A 12,315-nucleotide genomic window follows, 5' to 3' on the forward strand; every position below is an offset into this window, starting at 1 on the left:
CTCTATAACCGTCGTCCCATCAACTATTTGGTACTCTGTTCAACCTCAATGGATATTTACATGGTCTAGATGATGTCTTGACTAAAGCAGAGATGCCATGGACTGCGTTCGATTATGTTCGGCTAGATAACTCCCCATAATCCAAAAAATTACCATTTTGCAACGTCCCAGGATCCCAAGCGCGTCATAAAGAACCATGACCACTTGCAGAATTGAAGCCTGAGGCTTTCCTCTCCCTCTGTGTTCTGCAAAAAATTGAAAGCAACTGTCCCCGCAGGAACGGTGTCGAAGTCCAAGACCCGACTTTTTTTTGGTGTTTGTTGTTTTCTCATTGTTGTAAGGCGCACTCATTAGGAAAAAAGAAAAAGAAAGGTTCACGGCAGATTTGATGCATGAGTATGGTAAGACACTCATGAAGTTTGTATGAATGCGATCCTCAGATCAAACTGGGAGCTGGAGCGGCACGACCATTGGCCTTGCTTTCGGTACCAACGTTCAAGTCCGCAAAGGTCATGAGATCAACGGAAGGGGCTAGAGTCACAGCAGCCTGAACCTTGGGCTTGGTGTTGGTCTTGATAGCGGGACTAACGGCAGGCTTAACAGCGGGCTTGGAAGTGGGCTGGACCTTGGGCTGGGTGCTGGTCTTCTCGGCGAGACTAGGAATAGGCCTGAGTGTGCCAATCTTAGCAGTGGCATAGGCAGCAGGATTAAAAGCGGGAGCACCAGGCTTGAGAGCGGAACTGGCAGCAGGCTTCAGGGTGGGAGCACCAGGCTTAAACGCGGTAGCAGCAGGCTTGACAACGGGCTGAACGGTAGGCTGAACAGTGTACTGGACACTCTGCAAGATATTGGGCTGGGTGTTGGTATTCACAGCCGGAGCGGGAATAATAGAAGGCATGAAGGCGGAATAGACGGTGGACAGGGGAGTGGGCTTGACACCAGCAGAAGCACCGTTCATAAGCTGGACCTCACCCGCAGCCTTCTCACCCTCAGACTCGACCTCAGGAGACTCGTCATCAACATGCTTGCCCTTAGCAGCATTAATCTCCAAAGCCTTAGCCTGAAGCTGCAAGAAAGCACCACTGAGAGGCTTGGGGTGCTGCTCGGGAATCTGGAAGAGAACACTGTTCACCTGGCGGCAGTTGTCGCGGATATGCAGGGTATCAGTCTTCTTTCCGTCAACTTTGAAGTCACAAATGAGGAGTCGAGCTCCAGCAGGCTGGTCACGGTGGTATTCATAGAGCCTCATGGTCATCCCCTGGAAGAGGATGGCCCAGCAACGCTCATTGGGAAGAGGAGCTACCGCGAGAGGAGTGATGGGCAAATCCCAGTCCTCAGAGACGTGCTCAGCGGTAGAGACGACCTTGACTATGGCGTGGAGAATCTTCTTGCCACCATCCAACTGCATGGCAAAGTAGTAGGAGCCGTCACCGGTAGGGTCAGGCTTGTAGTTCATCGCCCACTTGGCTTCCGAGTCAAAAGCGTAAACCAGCAAGGCAGACACCATGACCTCCATGGTTTCGTGGGTGGGATTCTGCTCGAATTCCGAGATGAACCTCTCCATATGGAGGTTCGAGAGGTAAGTCTGTGCCATCTTTGCTGTGACACTGATGGATGATGTGAGGGTTTGAAACTGGGTACGAGAGTGTGAGTGATGAAGAAGACAGAAGGTGTGGATGGATGCAAGAAGGAAATAAATATTCAAGAGGAAGTCGGAAGAAGTAAAAGAAGGTCAGCTGCTCTTGCATTTGCAAAACCAGAGCAAGTGAGCCAAGAACTGAATGGGATATCGATCTTACAGATATGCTTCGTTCGAGATGCGACGCAGACAAGAGAGTTAGTCAAAGGGTTGAAGCGTGTTGAAGGAAGAAAGGTGATGCTTGAGAAAGCAAGCAGTTGAAATACGAAAATGGCAAATGCCGTTTGCTATGGGTGGGCAAAGTGATGAGAGCAAGTGAGATGAGCGATAATCGTAAGATGCTTGATAGAAATATCTCTGGTCATGGCTGATCTTGGGGTCACTTAATTAACATGGGCATAGATTAAAGTAAAGATTAATCTGCATAGTCAGGAAGACCTGTAGAAAAGAATTAGATATCCCCGTTGTTCACGATCTGATCTCCGGACTATATAGATCGACAGATCTGGGATAGAACTGCCGAGAACAACGCTAGCAATGCTCAACTCGACACAAACAATTTGAGTGCTTTGATTAGCACCGATGCAAGAGCAGGATCTAATTGTAGGAATGTGAAGCTACGAGATTGCATGCTCCAGTCCATGGATGTTCATCTCGGGGTCTTAGGCCCTTCTTACCTCTACGCGCCTACTTATATAACCCTCGAAACTCTAGTATTTTGAAATGGCGAATAATTCCCTTATATGCGACGATCACATCCATAAATGATGTTCAATTGCCGACCCCTGACGCTGCCAGTGCGACGATCGGCTCTCCACAACTTCAGATGCAACCCCCGCATTGACAATCCGGAGAAATTATCATATAACCGAGATTTAGGTAGATAATACTCCAATGGCCTGTCTTGAAGTCGGCATGTCCCGCCGCAAACATTATGCCTGTCGCCAAGCGGCAATTGAAGAACCAAATTCAATAACCTTCTGACGGTTGAGGATATACAGTATATATACCCCTCAAAACACCATCCGTTTTTTTGGTTTACAGGAAGTTCAAGAGGCGAAACTTGTTTACAGAATAGGATACACTTTGCATTGGCGGTATATCACCTATACCACAGGGCTATGTTTCTTGATCTACTTTTAGGAGCCACCATTGTGGCGGCAGTGCCCACAAATGTTGAGCGAGATGCTTCACCCATTATTGCTGTTAGTGGACGTGTTCCTCAAACAGCTGGAGCTGCCATCTTGAATCCATTCGTATCATTCTCGATCGAATTCTCTTCTTTCCCCGACTTCGCTGGCAACTCCTCCCTGCCGAACAAGTTCTCAAAGAGCCTGCTCGACAATCTTGGTAAGCTCCAAGGTGGAAAGCCACATATTCGCGTTGGTGGAAACACTCAGTATGTGATCCGAGACATAGATATCGCCATTGTTAACATCATCGCAGGGACCTTGCCTTGTACGATCCGGATCTGAAAACAGGAATCCAAGGAACATATGTCCCAGCTGTGTCTGAAGATTATCCATCTATCATCTCATATGGACCCTCATACTTCGAGTCATACTCGACTTTGCCCGGCGTCAAATTTAGTCACGGCTTCAATATGGGCAAGAATGGCACTGCGGGCATGGATAATCTCATTGCCACCGTGCCACTGGCATGCAAAGCACTTAAAAACGGAAAGCTGGCATACTGGGAGATCGGAAACGAGCCAGATCTTTTCAAGACAACCAGACCGAACAGTGTACGACCTACGAGCTGGACTGAGAGTGACTATGTGACAGAATGGTTGGCCAAGGCACAAGTAATCAAGCGTCAGCTCAAGAAGAGTTGCCCTGAAATGGCGACGGATGCTGAGTACAAGTATCTTGCGCCGTCATTTGCAGGTACAAAAAACAGTCTGGACCCGCTCAAGACCTGGCAAAGCGGGCTTGATACGGACCACAATGTTGGTTTGAACTCCATGCACAAGTATGAACACGCCTCCCTAATCATATAGAGTGTGAATTTCTCTTGTAAAGATATCTAACAATCGTCTAGCTACATCGGCGGTGCAGACCAACCAGGTGTCACCCTCCGCCACACCCTTATGAACCATACCTCAACCACACACAGCGTCGACCAACACGCCAAGCTTTCCCAAGAGCTCAATACACAAGGCTTGACCAAGGATATTCCCTACATTCTTGGCGAGACAAATTCACTTTACCATCAAGGCAAACCGGGACTATCAAACTCATTCGGTGCCGCACTCTGGGTCGTGGACTTCAATCTCTATTGCGCATCACAAAGCATCCAGCGAACACATATGCACCAGGGCACCGACTACCGCTACGCATCCTGGCAGCCTGTCCAAACTAACAAGACAACCATAGGAACCAAGGCGCCCTACTACGGTAACGCAATGGTCGCCGCAATGCTAAAGAGCAACAAGGAGAGCGACGATGTACAGGTTGTCAATCTCCCCCTATCGGAAGAGACAGAGGCTGCTTACGCGGCATATGTGAACGGTCATCTGGCCAGGATTGCTGTGGTCAATCTGCAAGAATACAACTACACGACCTCCGATTCGGACTCGGACTCGGATTCGCTATCGGATTCGCCTTCAGACTCGACGCAGCGTCCTGTGGCAAAGTACTCGTTCCAGATCCCTGCAACCTTGGCAAAATCGTTATCCGTCCAAAGGCTTATTGCAAATGGCAGCGACGCCATTACAGGTATCACCTGGGACGGCTGGTCATATAACTATGAACTCCAGGGCGGGAAGCCTGTGCGGCAGTCCAATGTCACGATTGGTGAATCGCTGTCTGTGAGCAAGAAAGGGATGATTGAGATTGAGGTACCTTATTCTAGTGGTGCGATGATCAATCTTTAGGTCCAACAAGGGATCTGTCCTAGCGGAGATAAACCCCAAGCGAGTCAGAATAGCTCCACTTGTGCCTAGACTTGACTCATCCTGTCTTACATATGTACATAGATCAGAACTAAGATTGAGTTCTATATTTGGGATCTGGATCCTTATCTCCATATACAATGCCCCAGAGCAAGTTCGGGATCTGCTATTAAAGGAGTATCCTTGAAAGTGGCGATGTCTGAGCTAGCGCCTCACAAGAGAGCAACTATGGCCGAGGGTAACGAGAACGAGGCATCTGGAAGCCTACAATGGATTAAAGTACCTAGTACTCTGTCCCTGGACGACTTTTAGAATCCCGACCTTACTGTAGTTACGGTGAGGAGCAGCAACATCGCCATGTGGATTCCACGTCCAGGTACTCCATAGTCACCGCTACCAACCGCTACCATCCGCGGACTCCGGACGTCACTCAAATCAACACCATCAAACTCACAAGCCCTGAGAGCTTTGACACCAAATTCACAGTTAGAGGTCAGAGTTCCAAACATGCACGCCTCCTGCACTTCTATCCTGGTGCTAGGATCCCGCCATATGCATCAAGCTTGCAAAGGTAACGGAATGTCAGAAACCGGGGTCCGGAAGGCCCTATCCGCGGTCAAGCACATAGTGCAGTCCCTAATTGACCAGAGAACGGGGACTCCGGTGCTTCGGTCCTTCGAAGAAGGTCATCCCTGACAGATAGGCGGGATGCGCAGATGTGCAGTGCAACAGTACATATATGGTAACAGTAGACAATCACAGACAGTGATTCGTTACTGCAGACCTAAAGCTGGGGGCTCTGCGTCTCCAGATCCCGCTGTTCATCAACTCATCTGTTGGGTGCCCAAGTGTTGTGCTCCACCCCGCACTTCAACGCAAGGGACGCATGGCTTTTCTTGCGCCACTTACTACAGGGCTTTTTTTGTTCCTTGTTTTTTGCTGCTTTTTTGGCTTACAAAGTTCGAGGCCAATGCAGCTCAGACAATAGTACGGATTGCACATAATGGTGTTGCTTTGCTTCACAAGCAATGTACTGCAATGTACGCTGTGTATTGACTGCGTGGAACTTGTGTTGCTTTTTTTTCCTGTTTCGTTTTGTTTTTGTTTTTGCTTTTGCTGTTTCTTCTTCTGATATTTGTCTGTTTTGCCTTGCCCAAAAATGAGGCTGCCTGATGAGGAGACGTGAATACGGACTACCCAATAGTTCTGCAGATGTCAGAAGACACAGGTAACAAGCCGTCAGGCTGACCGGTAAAAAGTCTAAACGCCATATTTTCGGCCCCCCTAATTCAGGAGATTATAGTGCGCACTCGACTCTTGTTCTTAATCGTGTTCTCACCTCTTGACTATCCAAAGCGGGGCTACCATGGGTATTTCGCGATAGAATGCGCCTTGAGTTATCAAATCATAAGAATCGGTTAAATTTTCCGTGTTTGTGTGGGCCAGTGCAGATGGCAATAGTGGCTGCGTGATAGTGGAATAAAGAAGCAAAAACTACAGTATAATATAAAGAGACGGTGGAGAAGTACAACAATCAATGACTAAATTGGGTCTTTGTTACATGTGGCTTTTGTTCGCCATAGGCCGGCATGTTGGTGGCGTCGCCAGATAATCACCCCTTTGAAATGTTGGGTATACAGAGCATACTCCAGGGAAGGCACAACGCGTCGATATCCAAGGGAGCACTGTCCTTTGTGCAAACCGGCGACAATCGATTCTGAGTTTGCGATCCGCAATCCCCCACTCCCAGGACAGTTACACTGTCGATCCGGGAGCGAGGAACCCATCCTAATGGTGGACAGGAACTAACTTCGAATATCCTTTGTTTATCGATTCAAACGACAATCAGTTCACAAAATGTGGTGACCCTAGCCCCGGGTTGCCACGTCGGCATCTGCACGATGCCGCAGGAGAGTAAGAAGAATTTGCAATATTGGCCGAGTACTCCTGGGGAAGACCATGCTAGCGTGAGTACAACGCCTCAAACTAGTAGACAAACAATGTTGAAAAACAAGGAGTTCGAGGAAGCCGCCAAGAAAATCCAGTAAAAAAGAAACGAGCGGGAATCACAGAACATCCTGTAAGCCAGGCCCCATCCCGACTTACATCGTATTTGGAACCCGCATGCCGGGAACGAAGGGTTGGCTTCCGTGCGTGTTGGAAATAAGCTCAAGTTCGATGGTCGACAGTCGCGTCGACGGCCTTCTCACGGGACTTTAAGCCGTCCAATGCCCAAACTGGACCCTGAGGGGGCCCAGGGCAGAGATCAGAAAAAGTTGCACCCTTCAGACCCGTTTCAGATTAGGTTGGGAGCGACCGCACAGACAATCGTATTGGTCTTCGGTCATGGAGCTGCCAGTGGGGATAAACTTAGTGGCCATGTACATCAACACACACTACGGTATGCCCGGGCAAAAGGGAGTGGAAAAGAAAAGGATAGATTGCGGGCTTTGGGCTGCATGCAGCCGGACAAATGCTCCATCAGACTCTGTGGGCTGACGCCGACGCGCAACGTAAGTATCCATCGAGAAGAGTCCACAAGATCCGCCTAGGCCTGCGTTAGTCAGTGACCCATCAGCCTCTCTTGGGGCCTTCTCCCCTGGCTTGCATACGATGATCGCAGAGGCGTCGAGGGAGGCCGCTGAACTCTTTAATCACCTGTCGTGGCTGATGCAGGCCAAGAGATCGGCAATCCTGCGGTCAAATTGGACCTATCCTTGTTTGCACGGATGGACTGGCCCATCGCTCGATCAGGTACGGATAATAACTGGGGTCATGTCTTTTCGAAGATACAAACGATGGGATACACCGATTGCTAACCTAGCCGATCGTATTAGAGCGAAGACTAAGCTGATTAGTGGAGTCCTCGGGACGATCTATAGAAATATAGAAGTTGAGACGTCAAAAGAGTGTTCTCGGATCCCCCGAACCGTGGAACGCGACTCAAATCAGATATTCAACCATGGTCACAGCCCTAAGGAATGTCAGTGCGCAGAGTGGACTCGGCCCTCAAAGTGACACGAAGCTTCCTTATCGCCACACGCAGCTTTTGCAGCTATTTCTTTTTCCTTGCATTGACACAGTAGCCGATTCGTACTCTCAGGGGATACCTATGTCATGTGGGGACTTGAGAGTTTGGCGTCGGAAGTCGAGCAGATCATGGTCTTAGTGTATATCTAGATCGCCTGGACCCTTCCCCTGAGCGTTACCGGATACAATATCCATTGGAAGTCCGTGTCCATCCCTGTCGAGAGTGGGGTTCGATCTTTTTTCTATTAAGTACAGATCGCGGTTGCTCCCCGACCTCGATTTTGTATTTTCTCGCAACCTCCTTGCTGAGTCGAACATGTGCAGCGGGGTTTAACCCATTCAATCTTAGATCGAAGCACACTATACAACAATCGCACTTCCCAGTGCCTCAATATGGATACAAATCGTGGATATCCGTTCCCGGGGGAACTCGAGCGAAGACATTCTGATACCTGTATTCCACACCAACCTATGAACATGGTAATATAGACAGTGAATGCAATGTATCAAGTTCATAGCTAACGACTGACTAGTCGATCACTCCTAAACAGCCCCTCAACCCAGAGTTCCCTCATCCACATTTCGCTATGATCTATATCGACCACAATGGGGAATATCAGCTGCAAACTTCTGCCTCAATGGCCGGATGTGGAGGAGCCATCTTCACACCGGATGTCACAGACCGATTTCTTGAAATGACCTGTCCAGGGACGCAGGCCAGCCCAAGTTTCAGTACAGGTGAGTCAGAGTCTTGGAAACCAGTATATAAAAACAGTAAAGTTGACTAGACTTGTTCCAGACCAAACCAACCAAGCATCCTACTCGGCCTGGGACGTGCAGTCGTCTCCCAACTGGGTTCAATCCGGCCAGACGAGACCAATGGAGAAGATCCCGTTTGAGTGGCAAACGCCAAACAGCCGAAACAAAAAACGTAGACCAAACCCGGCTGGCATTGTCAAGTCTCGGTCCAAGTCTCTTTCTCCGCCGCCAACGGCGACACCCCCGCCTACACGGACTGTTCTTCGAGTGGGGAATCGCGCTCTGCTACGACGGTACTACGAAAAGGCATTTGAGGATTTTCAGCAACTCAACTGTCGTGCTATCGCAAAGTCTTACATCAAACTTGTTGAGCCGAGGAAGCAGGTTCATTTCCCGTACAATGGACGCAGGGTTATCGCCGGTGTCTCGCAGCGTGTTGACCCAGAGTATACGAAGCCGGGGTGGTGGCCAGCTGGTGTTTTGCACAAGGAGCCTGATCATCTACTTAAGAATGGTAAGTATGTGGTTGGAGTGTGCGATATGAATAGGTTATCTGACTCCAAACTAGACCGCCTGCGACTCCTTGTCCACATCCTCTGTGAGTTGAAGGACAGCCATGGGGTCACCGCTGAAAAACTGCGCGACGCCGGTCAGGATGTCCGACGCCAGATCACACCCGCCAACAAACTTCAAGTTCTCGATGAGATCTACTTTGTTCGACAAATGGAAGAACGGTTCTTGGACGGAGAAATCGGTATGTATCAACATACCAAAAACGAGCCACTTGTACAATCACTAACCAATATCCCTTCCTTGTTATAGATGCCAGTACTCTGATCCAGATCACCCACACACACCTCCCCGAAGCAATCTACCACGACGTCGATGAGGTCTCACCGCGCACACAAGCCGCACCAGCGTCAGTATCGGCAATCAAACAAGACCACGACATGAACGATGCACACGATGACAGTATCCCCTCATTGGACGAAGACGAGTCCAAGCTCCAGTCTCACTCGCATATCTTGCCCTTGTCACCCACAACCAGTGAGTCAAGTGGCCCACACAGCCCGAGATCTGGCGGCTTTAGCTCGTACCCATTGGTTATGCCCCCTCCAACGGTGCACGTCATTCCACCAGAGTCTCCAACTGTCCCTAAGCCAATGCATGACCCGTCCTACATGTCTGGCTATTACGCGCAGCCTTTCATGTCTGACAAGGGCCAGGGATTCTGGCCACATGCCAGTCCTGTGTCGCAGTATGGATATTGAAATTGCTTCACTTTCTTTTCCTTTTTATTCTTTTACTTTTTTCTATTCTTCACTTTTACCTTTTGGATGAGTTAAGCATGGAGTTTGTGAGCATTGGGATCAGGATACGATTTCTATTGACTATAACTTTTTTTTTCTTTGGGATAGGCTATGACCTCACTTTTGTATACGGGAAGTGTAGGAAAATGTGACATGATTATGAGACAGATTCAATGGAAAGTGTATACATATAACCCTATAGTTTAGTTCCTCAAAAGTACCGTGTTCCATAAAGTAGATTTCTGCCTCAGGCCACACACCACCTGCACTCACTCCGCTCTCTTATTGGGTGGAGTTGACGATCCCCCAGCGCAGCTCCCCAACCAACCACCAGCCACATCACAAGCACACGTCAATTCCTCATATTCTCGCTGGCTCATCTCTTCCCTTGTTAGAGGATCTTTTGCACTGTTTGACACTCTGCAGCTTCTCACTATAGCCATTTTCGTGTCATGCGCCAGGGATTTGCATTTGTTTATCTCTCTGGATCACCAACCACAGCTTACCATCTTTGCCTCGTGAATCCGCCCAGGGCGTGATCGCCGATAAGGTAGGGTTGCCATCTATTTCTTGCCCCTCATGTCTAAATAAGGCCGGTGTCTGCTGAGCACTTGCGCCGCTCTTTCACATATCTACCTGCTCTCGTGTGTTTTCACAATGGGGATGCTAACATTCAACCGTTTCCTCAGTCGACCATATCCCAATCATCGGGACGGTCCAACGATATTCTTCTTCCAACAACAGTTTTTGATGGAAACCAGCTCGCGAAGAAAGTCCGATCCCGCCATGCCAGCCGAGTCACTCGCCTCCACCCCGGGTCTGGAGGAGATCGATGCGCCCTTTCCTGCGGACGACTTCGCCGATAACGATGACTTCTACTCACCTCCTGCCTCTCCGGGTAGGCTATCACGCAACGGATCCTTCTCCAACAGCAGCTCGTATCAGGAGGACTGGGAGACTTTCCCGCCGCTGGACAAGTTGACTATCTTCGATCTGTTGGACAATATCCAGCTCTCGCAGCGCCTGGAGAAGTGGCAGCAGACTATCGCCATGCAGAAAGAGAAAGTGCGCAAGCAGCGGGAGAAGATTAAATCGTCATCGCTGAACGCCAAGGATCGTGTTGTAGGGGAGTGGAAACGCCGAGCCCCAACCGCCGATGAGAAGCTGGAGAAATACCGTGCCCGGATGAAGCAGGGCGTCGAGCGGCTGGGTAAGCAGTGGAACAAGACGGCCACTGTGACCCTCCGCGAGAAGGCGTCTTTCATTGCCGGTGTTCTCAATATCTTCATCAGTGGTTATCTGATCGGTGCTTGCCCGGAATACTTCCACATCTGGTTCAGTGCCCAGCTGTTGTATTTCATGCCTATTCGATATTTCACCTACCACGCCAAGGGCTACCACTACTTCCTGGCTGATCTCTGCTACTTCGTCAACTTGCTCTGCATGCTGAGCATTTGGGTCTTCCCCAATTCGAAACGGCTTTTCATTAGCACCTTCTGTCTGACCTTTGGAAATAACGCTGCTGCCATTGCCATGTGGCGTAATTCAATGGTCTTCCATAGTATGGACAAGGTTGTCAGGTATGTTGGAATCCACAAGTTTCAAAAGGGAAATTAGCTGACTCAATATTAGCTTGTTCATTCACATCATGCCTCCGGTGACTCTACACTGTATCGTGCATTTGACCCCAGTTGAAAGGCTCAAGGAGCGTTTCCCTGCAGTCTACAGCATCAAGTTCAGTCAGTCTGGGGACCCTGAGCATTATGGTCTTGGTGCCATGATTATCTGGGCCACAGTTCCATATCTAGTGTGGCAACTGTTGTACCATTTCCTAATCACCGTCCGCCGCCGTGACCAAATTGCAGCAGGTCGCCCAACCAGCTTTACCTGGCTCCGCAAGTCATATTCCAAGGCCCCCATTGGCAAGTTTGTGCTGAGCCTCCCCGAGGCGCTGCAGGAGCCCTGCTTCATGTTTATCCAGTATGGATTTGCTCTTTCAACAATGATTCCCTGCCCGATCTGGTTCTGGTACAAATGGGCTAGTGGCATTTACATGGCCGCTCTGTTTATCTGGAGCATCCACAATGGAGCAACCTACTACATTGACGTATTTGGCAAGCGCTTCCAGAAGGAACTGGAGGAACTCAAGAAGGACGTTGCGCGATGGCAATCTTCTCCTGATGGAGTCACCAGCCCACTCCTTCCCGCCGAGCCTAGTCCTCTCAGTGAAGCTGTCAATGCTTTCAGTGGGGACAAGCGCTCCAGTGTTGATCGTATTCCGTTGCTGGACTCTGCCGATGCCTCGTCGAGTGCCTTGCAAGCCAGTCTGAGCCCTGACTCTGCCGTTCGAGAGAGAAGTTAAACACTAGGGACAGTTCCTTTCTTTAATCTTACGATACCCTGGCGAGATATAGTTTAATTGCGTTTTTGTTTATACCAGCGTTTGCCATTCTTTATACCCTCCTCGTTGGTTTCTAAGATTTACGTCAATATTTATTTGGAGCGAAAATTTGTATAAATTGACCAGAGTGACATGAACATGATATAATTTGCCCCCTGCACTGCCCCTAAACAAGCCTTACCAGATCTAGACCAATTATTTTTATCCCCGATCTCCGAGTCACGTGCAGAATGATCGCAGACAACTCATCGCTTCCGGTCCATTCCAAACTTCCGTAACCATC

General features: G+C 49.3%; 5 protein-coding genes across 5 annotated transcripts; 4 read left to right on the plus strand and 1 right to left on the minus strand.

Annotated features, from left to right (window-relative positions):
• Window positions 1-436: 436 nt before the first annotated feature.
• PENARI_c006G10513 (uncharacterized protein) lies at window positions 437-1,594 on the minus strand (the record flags this gene model as incomplete). Its single annotated transcript, XM_022630588.1, has 1 exon — window positions 437-1,594. The coding sequence occupies one exon, from the start codon at window positions 1,592-1,594 to the stop codon at window positions 437-439; it is 1,158 nt and encodes a 385-aa protein (XP_022489954.1).
• Window positions 1,595-2,760: 1,166 nt separating this feature from the next.
• Window positions 2,761-4,514, plus strand: PENARI_c006G05739 (glycosyl hydrolase family 79 C-terminal domain-containing protein; the record flags this gene model as incomplete). The annotated part of the gene is made up of 3 exons (XM_022630352.1): window positions 2,761-3,038; window positions 3,086-3,610; window positions 3,680-4,514. 3 exons carry the CDS (start codon window positions 2,761-2,763, stop codon window positions 4,512-4,514), a joined length of 1,638 nt encoding a protein of 545 aa, XP_022489756.1.
• Window positions 4,515-4,760: 246 nt separating this feature from the next.
• On the plus strand, window positions 4,761-5,107 carry PENARI_c006G00686 (uncharacterized protein; the record flags this gene model as incomplete). Its single annotated transcript, XM_022630121.1, has 2 exons — window positions 4,761-4,811; window positions 4,874-5,107. The coding sequence occupies 2 exons, from the start codon at window positions 4,761-4,763 to the stop codon at window positions 5,105-5,107; spliced, it is 285 nt and encodes a 94-aa protein (XP_022489555.1).
• Window positions 5,108-7,955: 2,848 nt separating this feature from the next.
• Window positions 7,956-9,592, plus strand: PENARI_c006G07904 (DUF2841 domain-containing protein; the record flags this gene model as incomplete). Its single annotated transcript, XM_022630464.1, has 5 exons — window positions 7,956-8,042; window positions 8,096-8,300; window positions 8,362-8,835; window positions 8,890-9,075; window positions 9,144-9,592. 5 exons carry the CDS (start codon window positions 7,956-7,958, stop codon window positions 9,590-9,592), a joined length of 1,401 nt encoding a protein of 466 aa, XP_022489504.1.
• A 696-nt stretch (window positions 9,593-10,288) lies between these two features.
• On the plus strand, window positions 10,289-11,993 carry PENARI_c006G12094 (glycerophosphocholine acyltransferase; the record flags this gene model as incomplete). The annotated part of the gene is made up of 2 exons (XM_022630664.1): window positions 10,289-11,211; window positions 11,264-11,993. 2 exons carry the CDS (start codon window positions 10,289-10,291, stop codon window positions 11,991-11,993), a joined length of 1,653 nt encoding a protein of 550 aa, XP_022489851.1.
• Window positions 11,994-12,315: the final 322 nt, after the last annotated feature.

This window comes from Penicillium arizonense (genome assembly GCF_001773325.1).
Source record: "Penicillium arizonense strain CBS 141311 chromosome Unknown PENARI_contig006, whole genome shotgun sequence".
Taxonomy (NCBI): Eukaryota; Fungi; Ascomycota; class Eurotiomycetes; order Eurotiales; family Aspergillaceae; genus Penicillium; species Penicillium arizonense.